The sequence below is a fragment of the Bufo gargarizans genome, chromosome 3 (assembly GCF_014858855.1).
Source record: "Bufo gargarizans isolate SCDJY-AF-19 chromosome 3, ASM1485885v1, whole genome shotgun sequence".
NCBI classification, from domain to species: Eukaryota; Metazoa; Chordata; class Amphibia; order Anura; family Bufonidae; genus Bufo; species Bufo gargarizans.
In genome coordinates this window covers 6,779,261-6,792,621 of record NC_058082.1, presented here as the reverse complement: position 1 = coordinate 6,792,621, position 13,361 = coordinate 6,779,261, and the positions used below count along the sequence as shown (strand labels likewise).

General features: G+C 40.5%; 1 protein-coding gene across 1 annotated transcript; it reads right to left on the bottom strand.

The window, feature by feature from the left end:
* Nucleotides 1-435: 435 nt before the first annotated feature.
* LOC122930554 lies at nucleotides 436-12,288 on the bottom strand. The gene is made up of 3 exons (XM_044284037.1): nucleotides 12,167-12,288; nucleotides 5,306-6,548; nucleotides 436-515 (listed from the first exon to the last, which is right to left on the bottom strand). Exons 2-3 carry the CDS (start codon nucleotides 6,543-6,545, stop codon nucleotides 436-438), a joined length of 1,320 nt encoding a protein of 439 aa, XP_044139972.1. The 5' UTR covers nucleotides 6,546-6,548; nucleotides 12,167-12,288.
* Between the last annotated feature and the right edge of the window lie 1,073 nt (nucleotides 12,289-13,361).

Genomic DNA, 13,361 nt, shown 5'->3' with positions numbered 1-13,361 from the left:
GCTGTTTGAAGAGTCGATGGAGCTCTGGTGAGTCTGTGCCAAGTGTGTTGATATGGTCTTCAGTCAACCTCATTCTTCTTGGACTGCAGATTAGGCCCGAAGTACTGAATACTCGTTCTGATGCACAACTAGAGGCTGGAATGCATAGATACGCTTTTGCAAAATGGGCAAGAACTGGCAGACTTGGGGCATTTCTCCTCCACCAGGCTAGTGGGTCTTCTTCTGGACTAATTTCTTTCATTTGTTTGTACAAGAAGAAGTAATTGCAAAGCATTGCTGTAGGGCTTTTGTCAGATGATGCATCTTCAGTACCGACAGAACCACCTGCTGAGGCTGACCCCCTTTTTTCCGTCACAATGTTGTCCATTGTCCATCCAAGCTTTTGAGATCTTTTTTTTTTTTTTTCTTACTGACTTGTGCCACTGCATGTTCTTCTTAATCTTTCTGTTCTGCTCCGCCACTTGCTGGTAGCTGAAGAATGGAAGCTCTCTGTAGAACCTCTCCTTTTACTTCATCTTGAATAGACACAAATGAGTCCTTAAATCTTGGATCTAGATATGTGGCAGTGTTGAGAATGAGTTGAAACATTTTGCTTTGCTACCCCTTTTTATGTCATCTATGACCTTTTTGTTTCATTTCTCTGGCAAGGATGCTGTCAGATTCCTCCTCCGATGCACATGCATATATTTTTCATGTCAAAGGAAGAACAGAAGACTGGGTTGGGTCTTTCTCTCCACTTAACGCATCAGTAAAATCTCCACAATGGTGACCTCAGTATCCTTTGGCATAAGATACAATTCGTCGGTTCATCGTGAATAAGCTTGTGTTCGGGTATCTGAAGTGCCTTTTTGTTTTTCTTTCAATGATCGTCTCATTTTATTTGATCGGCAGAATTAAGACCGTCTGTCTTAACCTTGAGAGACACGCCGCCACTGTGTCAATATCCAGGGCTTTGTTTACTGCCAGGTGCAAATTGTGACCAAAACATGGGACCCAGCTGTATTCTTCAAACGCTCTGATGTTGTTAGAGGCGTTATCTGTTGTTGTTCCGGACATTTTGGATATGTCCAGTTTCCAGTCTTCAGTTAAGGATTCCTCAAATGCTTCATGCAAACTGTCAGCGGTACGATCTGTGTACAGAGCCGTACAGCCTAAACACTGAGACTACAACTCCCATTCTTCCATTATAAAGTGAATGGTGAAGGCCATGAATGCATCTGTAGCTCTGCTTGTCCAGAGGTCTGTAGTACAAGTTTCACTTCAGATAATGGCTTTTATCCTGTCGATAAAGTGAATACAAAACAAGACTCTTCCTATGTGCTGTGATTCTCCATATTGCACTTGTTGCTGGCTTCATTAAATTTTTCCATCACCCTATGCAATGCTCGTGTCCAGGGGTTACAGCCAGCCTGCAATGCAAGCACGACCACTGCTGCTAAATTGCAGGGTGGTCGTGACTTGTAACCATGGAAAAAAGCAGTGTATAATGAGATGGAAAAATGAATGCAGCCCGGAAAGTAGGCAATATGGACAATCACAATACATTAGTAAGTGCCTTGTATTCCTCTTTCTCTACACAATAAGCTATTTGCTTATGTGAGACAACCCCTCACTTAGAAGAGAGCATGGGTAGGTAGGGTAGACTTAAAATTGGCTAACCCGTTGAGTTTTCAGCTCATTGTAGAGGTCAGGGTGATTGTCTGCCAAGTTGCTGGTGTTTCCTGCTTTGTAATGGAGAGATTTGTAACACCTTTTGCAGACAGGTTTTTCCGTGTCTGTTGGCTGCCCGTCTTCACCAGCGATGTATGCCCAAAATATGCCCACACTTGACTCCGAGTCCCTGCTGAGGCCTTTTTTTCTACTAGTGGCGGATGTGAGTGGCACACAAGTTCTGCATCTTTCATTGGCGGCGACGGTGTATCCATGGCTTCTTTGTTTTCACTGCGCCTAGAACAAGTGGCACCATTAGGGCTCTTTCACATGAGCGGATGCCGTGTGTGCGGGTAATCCACTGCGTGAAAGAGAGCCAAGCCCTGTTCCGGATCCGGACAGCAGAGACACGGTGCAGTCACATGATTGATAATGAATAGCCCCCGGACCATTAGGGGGGGACCCATGGCAGAATTGGCATTAAGCCATATTTGAACTTTATTTGACCTTAGATGGTGTTGGTAGGCTAGGAGGGCAGATAAAGGTGGATTTGGGCGGGAGAGTTTCCCGCTGTTATGATTTAGGTTTCTGGGCTGATGTGCTCTGCCCAGCAACCTAATTTGATTGGTTCTCAGGTGGGCCTGTAAATGCTCTAGGGCTAGGGCAGTGTTTTGGGGGCCCCTGGAGATAGGGCTCTGATTGGTTATGGGAGTCCTCTGGAGTTGAATAAGAAGGTGGGAGACAAAAGGTGGTGCCTTTTGAAGTGACCTGCGGCTGTGAAGCGGACCGTTTGTGCCCAGCTGTTCCTGCTTACCTTTATGGAGTCCCTGATTGAAGAATTGGCGAGCCATGCTGTAGAGGATGGAGCTCCTGCCTGGATTGGGGAATGTCTTCTTCGTCTGAGACCTCCGGAGCCGGTTTCGTCTGGGACATCTGCTGCCTTTCCATCTTCTCTGCTGTCACCTGTTCCTGATGGTGTTTCGGTTGTGGACGGGTTGGAGCTTCCGGAGTCAGCGCGCGTTGAAGATTCGTCTGGAGCTGGTGCGGTCCAGGATTCACGTCTGAGGAGGAGCCGGCGTGTGAACAGAAGATATCCTCCCTCTCCGTCGGCACAGTCGCGGACAAGATCTTGCGGGACCGGGATTTCTGTGGATGGCATCGCGAGGGGAAGCAGCGATTTGACGTCATCGGCACTGCAGGCTTTTAACTCCCTCCTGGGGGCTCGTGGCATTGAGTCCCAGGGTGCGGAGGGGCCTGGGATGGGAGTCATGGATAGCCAACCATCTTTTGGCTGGGCTGGTGGTGTGGCTGGAGGAACCCCTGGAACCAGCTCACAGATGACGGCATCATCCCTACCTGGACCGGGTCAGCAGTCGGATGAGTGGCCGGGGCAGCTTGCTCCAGTTATTTCATCTTTATCCTTAGTATTATCTTCTTTACAGGGGCTGGTGTCTAGACCCCCCCAGCTTCAACCCCCTCCCTCCCCTGCTGCAGCTGGTGGTTTGTTAGGTAATGTTTCTTCTGCCTGGCTACCAGCTGACGGCTTGGGACTGGGAGAGGGGGATAGCTGTTAAATATCGTCCAGCATTTCTTAATTTTGTAAGAGATGCTTCAGAAGGAGCCAACAAAATATGGAGAGTTCTTGATGAAAGATAAAAGTTAAAAGGGTTTAATTCGCATAAAAAGAAACAGTTACAAAGTTTAGGAAGAGAAAAATATAAAGTACAGCAGAAGAATCTCAAAAGATAACAAGCATGTAATAAACCAATTTAGAATGAGTGAAGAAAAAGTGATTCCCTTAAAGTAACGTGTATGTGTGAATGTGTGTGTGTAGAGAGCAACAGGTGTCTTGTCAAAGAATGCTCTGCCAATGTCATGGGACAAAGCCTTTTTATAGGTTGACTCTCCATAGAGTTACATTGTATCCTAAATTAACCATTATAACAGACATATATGGTTAACAAGTAAAACCCCTTACATCATGGTTTTCTAAATTTCCTTATTTGTAAAGCTAATAATGATATGCTGAGTTAGGAGGATTCCTAACCTTTCCAAATACTATTGTCGTCTCAAGAACTGTCAAAATTGACACTTCACACAAGTGCTGACCTTTCATGGTCCTTAAAATACCCTATCCTACTAAAAAGTGTTAATATGTTATTTTACATTTCCCCCTGATTATGATTTTAAATCTAATTTTTCAATCATAACCTTCTAATTTAACGCAATTATTCTCCGTTCGTATCACATTCATTCATTGACTATGTTATAGCACTTGGTTGATTGATCAATTTTTGGTTCAGTATTCAATATAGAATTGGAATACTGAGTTCTTTTTAACATTTCTTTTAAAATGTTGTCTCCCTTATTAATTTCTTCCTTTATATTCCTATATGTTTTCCTAATCTTATACATAATAAAAATTTGATAGATAACACACAAAAATATCACAATAAATATAATAATAATAGGATGGGACAAAGTATTGTTTGTGCAGAAGATTTTGTCCACATATTTACAGATTTCTTAAATTTTCCCCACCAAGATGTTCCAGACATAGTATTCCATTCATGTTCTATTTCTGATAATTGTCCTTGATGATGATTAAATGCAATTTCAGCTTCTTTTACTTGTTCGTTTAATATTTTTAAAAAACCTTTATCCTTTTTAATTTCTTCTGTCCACTTATCCCACGGAAATGTATCAATTTGAGTGAGACTGAATTGTACTGGAAGGGTTTTCAATTGATTTGTATTTATGGAAGAAATATAAAGTCTTCCTAAATTCATAGAAATGGCTCTCAAATCTCCTTCCAAACAATATAGACCTCTTGTCAAATTCTCGTAATGTATACAAGAAGAAAAGAATGCTACGACCTTTTCTTTCTCGGACATCACTTGTACACAAACTTTGTTTAAACCAACTTGAGTTACCAGATCATGAATTGAGTGCACATTCTCAATCCGTGCATGGCAAGAAGTTTGATTATGGAAACAAGAATGATAAATCGCCTTATCTTGCTCCGGTAAACAGATTATTTTAGAAACAAAGTGTAGACATGAAGAAAGATCCAATTGTTCTCTATGAGAACCATCATATGCAAATTCTGTATATTGCAATTGATAATAAATCAACTGTGTTTCACTCACAGGAATTCCTAAAACTATTATTGGAACGACCATTTGTTCTCTTCCAGCTACTGGAATCAATGAGGTCGCTGTACATGTGTTCTCATTACATCCCAACCACTTATTTACCCATAAATCTATATGTCTCATACTATAATTATATTTCATAGGTAAATTTTCCAATATACCAAGTGGAGTAATTCCACTTTGTAAAGCCTGAGCCATCATTTTTAAATTCGTAGAATATTCTATTTGGATTTCTATACATGCCCTGGCTACTTCTGACTCTTGTTCACTTCGGATCAAACTTAAAGTAACATCTTGAAGATGCGAAACAGAAGATCCTAAAACAACTACAGAATTAACAATCATTTTTTCCAAAAGCTGATTTAGACTTTTCTGCACTTTACTTCCTTTCTTTCCCAGATAACCTATGTTTTTTAAATCTGATTGTAATGAATTTATATTCATTGTATTGACCAAGCTTCCAAAGGTACCTATTCCTCCTAAAATACCCTCTACTATACCTCTTTTAGTTCTAGTTTGCTTGGAAATACTCTTCTTAAACCATCGTTCTAAACCTTCCTCCATGTGAGCAAGATGCTTTTCACATTGAGGATACTTTGATGATATTTTCCAGTCTGATATATTAAATGTCCACATTATGGTGACATATTTACCATTTCTCAAAAGAGACTTCGACTGGAAGTGATTAATCTGGAAAGGACTAGATGGTTCAAATTTAACCTTGGTACAAATATTTTCTGTAGGTGACCACACAGTGACATTTACAGTTTCACATTGTTTATGATTATTTATAGTTAATATGCAACACTGATAAATTCCTGAATCTTTGGAAGATGGATGGTCTTGATAAAATATAAACTTTTTATCAAACCATTTCACATTCCCAGATTGACCCTTATGAATCACATTAGTTGGACCATTAGAGAAACTACCTAAAAATACCTCTCCTTTTGTCCAAGTTACCACTGATTCAGATGGAATCTCCAATCTTGTGTTGCATTTTAAATATAATGGATCTGTTCCTTCCTGAATATTCACCAATGTTGGAGCGATTTGAACTTCAGGATTAATAACATTTGTACCTCTGAAATTGATGGTTATATTAACTTCAACAGGTTCCCTAATTATTTGGAATCTCCATTTTTCCACCCAATCTTCATCAACTTTTATGGGAAATATTGATGAATCCATTATTTTTACATAATTCTGTGTTTGAAACCAAATTTCCTCTCGAGATTTTCCCACTCTTCCAAATGATATCTTATCATTTGTGAGGTCTCCAGACCATGTAGCTGACTCATTTCCTTTTATCACAATACTCCAGTACAATCCATCTATCGATGTACACTCCCATGTACCTGTTCTATTGTTATGTGTGAATGTTCCTTGTAATTGAGTGAACTTTGTTTTGGGTCCTGCTGTTGCATGTAATTGAATGTGTGTATCATGTCTGAAGTGTAATTCAATACAACAGTTAACGCCATAACCCATGCAAAGACTTCCGGAAATGTCTCTGGAATTATCTTGAATTTGTTCTTCCAGAAAATCCTCAAGATGAAATCCTCTTCTCCTTCGTGCAAGGATTGAAGTCTCTGTATCATGGTCACTCTTTTTATCATAAAATAATTCTGCGAATGTAGTTGTGAACATCATCATCAACAATGACATTCTCATCATGAAACTGTTTTTCTGAAGACCTCTTTTTCCGTTGTAGAATGCATATTCCATGAAGAATTTCATTCCCTAATGAAGAAAAGCAGTATCATTATTTTGGTACATACAATTTACATTGATCAACATGTACCCACAATTTATGTTGTCTGCGAGTATTCTTTAAAGCATTTGGTGCTCTTTGAACCAAAATCATTACTTTTCCCATAGTATCAATGATTTCAAAGGGACCTTCCCAATTACTTTCCCAAGGTCCACTCTTCCTGAAGGTCTTAATCATTACAAAAGCACCTTTCACAAATTTAGAAGAGTGAGGTGGTATCATGCGTTGCATTTTGGATGCAGCATATGGAAGAATTGTACTTAAATTCTCTTGTAATAACTGTAACCACCTGGACCTTGCTACTGCATCTTTTTGAGGAGTAGACAAGAATGGTTCGTTTGGGAAAATTAATGGCATTATTCTTCCCGTCATCAATTCAAATGGAGTATATTGTGTCGTAGAGGAAACAGTTCCTCTTATACTCATCAGTACAAAGGGTACTGCATCAACCCATGTATTCCCTTTGTCTAATAACATTTTTGCAATCCTTGTCTTAATTGTTCTGTTCATTCTTTCCACAATGCCTGCAGATTGTGGGTGATATGATACATGGAACTGTTGTTTTACGCCTAGAATAGCACAAACTGTTTGCATGATTTTACCTGTAAAATGACTTCCTCTGTCAGATGTAATCATTCTTGGGATCCCCCAAGTACAAAACACATGATTCATCAATGCCCTTGCTGTAGACAGAGCATCATCCTTCCTGACAGGTAAGATCTCTACCCATTTTGAAAATACATCCACCACCACTAATGCATACCTCAGTCCATGTTTACCTGAAGGTAGAGGACCTATGTAGTCTATCTGTAATGTAGACCAAGGACCATCTGCAGGTGCAATTCGTAAAAGTGGAGGCTTTTTGTCCTTTAGGTCGCGGGTTGACTTGAGCACAAATGAGACATGACTGAACAACATCTTGGACAGTCTTCTCCATTTTGTCCCAGTAAAATTTCTCTTTGAGAATTCCTAACAATTTTTCCTGACCCAAATGACCTAAACTCTCATGATTGTATTTGGTGAATTCAATCTGTAAGTGTTTTGGGACAACAGGACGCAATTCCCCCTTACAGTCATGACACAAAACCCCGTTTTCACAAACAAAGGGAGGTTTTGGATCAACCTGAGAAGTAGCAATGGACGAATCCTTTGCTTGTTCTTCTGTGTCTGTTTTCCTAACTGGTAAAGCTTTCAAAGATTCAGTTTCTCCCTCCAACTTTCCTGTCTTAGCTGCTTCCTTAGCCAATGCATCTACTGTATTGTTTCCAATAACTAGCTCATGTTTGCCTTTTTTATGTGCGGGAACTTTGACTATAGCATACCCATTTGGATTTTTAGTAGCTAACTTGAATACTTCCTTGAGTGTATCACTATGAACCAGGACCTTGTTAGAGGAATCTACAAAACCTCTCTTCTCCCACACTGGTAAATAGTCTGTCAGTGATCTCACGACATATGAGCTGTCACTATAAATAACCAAGGGACTCTTGTTTTCTTTCTCATCAATTGTCAGTACTGTCTTGACAGCTTCTAACTCTGCTCTCTGAGCTGAATAGTGTCCTGGTAGCCTATGCTGAACCGCATAACCCCTCTCAGGATACCAGAGAGCATAACCTGAATAGTATTTTCCCTCTGACCAAAATCTGGAACCGTCTACGAACACTGGTTCATCAACGTTCCTTGCATCTCTTCTAAAAAGAGATGAATTTGGTTCACAAAATGTCTCTAAGCACTCATGCACTTTCCCTTCATACTGCATTAGTTGAGGAAGTACATACTTGGCTTTGTGATCAATCTCAATTTGCATTGATGATAAAGACAACAACCAATGTGCAAATCTTTGATGTGACACACCCGGGATGTTTTTCTCAAGGAGAAGTTTTAATGTGGAGTGAGGAGTCTGCAGAATGATTTTGGTAAATCCAACTATGTGTTCTGTTGCCTTGACAGCAAAATGAACACCCACCAAATGTTTTGCACAAGTTTCAAACCCTTTTTCCACAGGTGTGAGAAGCTTGGAGAAATAGCCCAAAATCCGCCATTCTCCCCCTTGCAACTGCAAGAGTACAGCTGACACAGCCGTGTCCGAGGTATGAACCTGCAAAGCAAACGGTGCCAGAGGCATAACCGTTGATAATGCTGGAGAGGTTTGCATATTTCGCTTTAAAAGTTCAAATGCCTTCTGTTGTTCCTCTTCCCATGGTCCAAAAGAGTCATCATCATTATTTTTCAAGAGATCATAAAGAGGCTTAGCTTTTTCTGCAAACCCTTCTATGAATTCTCTGGAAACGTTTACCAGACCCAAGAAATGTCTTAGAGCCTTGTGTGATGTTGGAATGGGAAGAAAAGCAATAGCTTCAATCCTTTCTTGAAGAGGCTGTCTCTTTCCTGGACTGATTAACACTCCAAGATATCTCACTTTATTCCGTAATAATTTGACTTTTTGGGTATTCAATTTCAAACCTGCTTCATGCAACAATGAAAACAATTCTGCTAAGAGAGATAAATGCAACTCCCTATCCTCAGTGGCTAAAAGAATATCATCAACATATTGCAACAGACAATCGGGTCTTGAGAATTTGGACAATACTTTTGCAACTGCCTGATGAAATATGCTAGGTGATAAATGAGCTCCTTGAGGCAATCTGCAAAATACATATTGCTCATCCATGTAAGAAAATGCAAACTTGTATTGACAACTTTTTGCTAGAGGAATGCTGAAAAAACCATTACTGATGTCTAAAACAGAGAAAAACTTTGCCTTAGCATTCAGTCGTGCCATCATATCATGAGTATCTGCTACGATGGGTGCCACATTTGGGGTATACTTATTCAGCAATCTTAGGTCCAATAACATTCGGTATGAATCATCAGGCTTCACGGTACACCACAAAGGATTGTTCGTTACTGAATTAGCTTTTCTAATTACACCCTGATCAAGCAGTTCCTGTATGATTTTAGACATGGGAGCAATTGATTCAGGTGGCAATTTGTACTGCTTTTGGGGAGGAGGATCTCTCCCCTCCACATTCACTAGTACTTCTTTCATTGTGCCCACCTCATTTCTGAATTGTGCCCACAAAGAAGGAGTACATTGTACAATTCCTTTTAAAACTTCATCATCACCAGTGTCTGGCCACAAATGTTCTGAAGAAACAACTTCTGTTAAGCAAACAGTCCCAATCTGACTGTATTCAGTGGGATCAATGACTACAGGTTTAGATCCGTCAACATCTTTCCAGATCACCTTATTCCCTAAGTCAATGACCCAACCCCATTTCTTCATGATGTCAGTTCCTATGATGTTTTCAGAGTTAGTACTATGCCAAATGTCAATTTCAGTTTTCAGATAGCCAGGTATTTCCAAACCCGCATTCTGAGCTAAAATCGCTTTAATACCGCTCTTTCCACTAAAACCTACAATTGTACAAACAGGTGCATTTGTAGTTAGTGGTAAATCCTGATTAGTCACGCTTAATTGAGCTCCTGTGTCAATGAGAAATGTCACCTCTTTGCCCTGTAAAGATCCCTTTACAAAAGGTCTCCCGCACTCATCCAGTGAAACTGGAGCTACTAGTTCCAAAGGACGAGAGGTCAGAGTTCGTCCTAGTCATGGGGAAGGTAACAAACCAGTTGTCCCCTCAATCTTATTACCATAGGATTTCCCCTTGTACATTGTGTTATTTAATGTTAATTCTCTAATTTGCCGCATTAGAGGTGCACACGGTGACTGTGACTGATCCTGCTCTGGAGAAGGAGCTGTTGGCACAAAACCATTTTCTTTCCCTGAATTTTGTGTCTCACTAATGAATTTCCTACATTGCCATTTTAAATGTCCTATTTTCCCACAATGATAACAAGTAACTTGTCCTCTGTGAAATGACACCTTTCCTTTCTGTTTGGAATATTCCCCTTTCATGGGACGGTTTGATTTAAGATGACTTGAATTAGTTACCTGTTCTTCATCCTTTTTTTGGACAGCAATAACTTTGGCTTTTACACTACTTTGTTTCATCGATCTCCTAATCTGATCAATAAATGTCGCTGCCTCTTCTAGACTAGGCTTTCCTAATGCTAACTCCCTGGAGACTGGATCAAGGTATTTAAATCTTTTTACAAATGACTTTATCATTGAGGTGGGTTCAGAATCCTCCTCAATTTCCATGACCATTCTATAAGCCTGTTCAAATTTTATTAAGAATGAAAATGGGTCATCCTGTAAAGTCGGCTTTAACATGTCAAGGATTTCAGATGTAGGAGTAGATTCTCCAGTAGTAAATAAAAGTAGTTGCCTCAATCGATCTGCTGGGGAACTATGTATTATTTCACGCTCATCATTTGTTCTTGGCGTGGTCTCTAATCTCCTTGCCATATGTGAGGGAATCCATACTTTACTTTATTTTTCTGTTCATTATTAAGGTTAAACTTATCAGTATTAGATTCAAAGATATCAGCATTGTGACATGCATCCATCTTATCAGTATAAGCTGGGATATCTTTAGTAATTTTCATTAACTGATCATGTATTTTTAAATTTAGTTTGGCGGCCCTATCATGTAATTTCCTCCTCTTGACTTCCTCAGTCTCTATGTCTTCATCTACATCAGCTGGACTAGTGTCTGGAAGGTAGGACGCACCCGTATCTTTGCCACTTTTTGTAAGAACAGAAACTGTTTTCATACTATGGCGTAATTTTGATATTAGGCTACTTTCACACTAGCGTTCGGGCGGATCCGTTCTGAACGGATCCGCGCATAATAATGCAGACGGAGGCTCCGTTCAGAACGGATCCGTCTGCATTAAAATTGCAAAAAAAAAGCTAAGTGTGAAAATAGCCTCGGACGGATCCGTCCAGACTTTCAATGTAAAGTCAATGGGGGACGGATCCGCTTGAAGATTGAGCCACATTGTGGCATCTTCAAACGGATCCGTCCCCATTGACTTACATTGTAAGTCTGGACGGATCCGCACGGCCAGGCGGACACCCGAACGCTGCAAGCAGCGTTCAGCTGTCCGCCTGTCCGCGCGGAGGCGAGCGGAGCGGAGGCTGAACGCCGCCAGACTGATGCAGTCTGAGCGGATCCGCTCCATTCAGACTGCATCAGGGCTGGACGGCTGCGTTCGGGTCCGCTCGTGAGCCCCTTCAAACGGAGCTCACGAGCGGACCAGCGAACGCTAGTGTGAAAGGAGCCTAAGTTGTGTCCTAGTTTCCATCTGATCTTCCAGATCTTCTATGTGTTGTGCCAAAATGTGACAATTTAGACAATCATTAAAATCAACCTCCTCTAAATGTTCCTGTGTGTCAGTATTATGTGTATCTTTATTATTCACACATATACTATGTGTCTGATTCTGCGGCTGCCTGTCTTCAATAACTAATGCATTGAATATTTTGACCATATGTAACACATTTCTAAGTTTCTTCTGTAATTTATCTATACATAACAGCTTTTTATCAATTCTTTTGTTCTCCTCTTCACATTGACTATATAAACTTGCCCATAGTTGTGCATTAGTATGACTACTCACAACTCTAAACTCCAATTTACTTTTATCAGAATAAGAATCAAGAAATTCTATTACTTACTCTGGTACAATGTCCTCGATGTCCTCTTCACGTCTTGTTTCACAGTCTATGGAAGGATCCTTGTGTAGTTTTGTCACAGGCCTCCGTCTGTAATACGTCTGGGAAGTGACACTTTGAACACGTGCAACAGATGTATGGCTCACTCCTTCTTGTATAAGTTCGTTTTTGTTGATTTCCTGAAGCTTGTAATAATAATTACTTAGTAGACCCTCCTTTTCAAGCAGAAGGAAAATCAGAGAAAAAAATCCGATCAGTGGCTCGCCATTTGTTAAATATCGTCCAGCATTTCTTAGTTTTGTAAGAGATGCTTCAGAAGGAGCCAACAAAATATGGAGAGTTCTTGATGAAAGATAAAAGTTAAAAGGGTTTAATTCGCATAAAAGAAACAGTTACAAAGTTTAGGAAGAGAAAAATATAAAGTACAGCAGAAGAATCTCAAAACATAACAAGCATGTAATAAACCAATTTAGAATGAGTGAAGAAAAAGTGATTCCCTTAAAGTAACGTGTATGTGTGAATGTGTGTGTGTAGAGAGCACAGGTGTCTTGTCAAAGAATGCTTCCCAATGTCATGGGACAAAGCCTTTTTATAGGTTGACTCTCCATAGAGTTATAATGGTAAATTTAGGATACAATGTAACAGACATATATGGTTAACAAGAAAGACAGACATGCAATGTGACAATGCACTGCAATATAAAGTACAAAAATTGCATGGAAATAACAAGTGCTACACTATAAGTGCGAGATACTTGGCAAATTATTTTGTACAAAATTATTTGAGCCCGTCTGCCAAGCGTCAAGGCGTTCTCTGTTAGACGGGTTCCTACGCTAAATTCTACCTGTTAGGTGCCATAACGGCTACCGTACACTTCAGGGAGTGTAGGTTCCACGTACCTGCATTGTAACCTACCTGTTGGGTGCCATGACGGCTACCATCCACTCAGGAAATGCAGGCTACACAGCAGGCCCACTCCACAACACCACCGGCGCCTAAGAGCGACCAAGGACCGCAGTGGGAGTCCTGGTGCTGTGGCTTCAGTGAATGGAGTGGAGCAGGCCTGACTATGTACTGACACTAATTAAAATCAGCCAATGGAGCAGACAGGGTGGTCAGAAATGTGAGACTGAGGAGGCAGCCACACCTAAATTACAAACTACAAGGAAAACCAAAAAAGGGGCTCAGTCACATAACA

Excerpts from the sequence above, each read along its gene's own strand:
- LOC122930554 (XM_044284037.1), bottom strand. The coding sequence starts at position 6,545 with ATGAAATTCTTCATGGAATATGCATTCTACAACGGAAAAAGAGGTCTT. Across the intron at positions 516-5,305 it reads GCAAACTAGAACTAAAAGAG|ATGAAGTAAAAGGAGAGGTT; the intron begins GTATAGTAGAGG and ends TGTCTATTCAAG.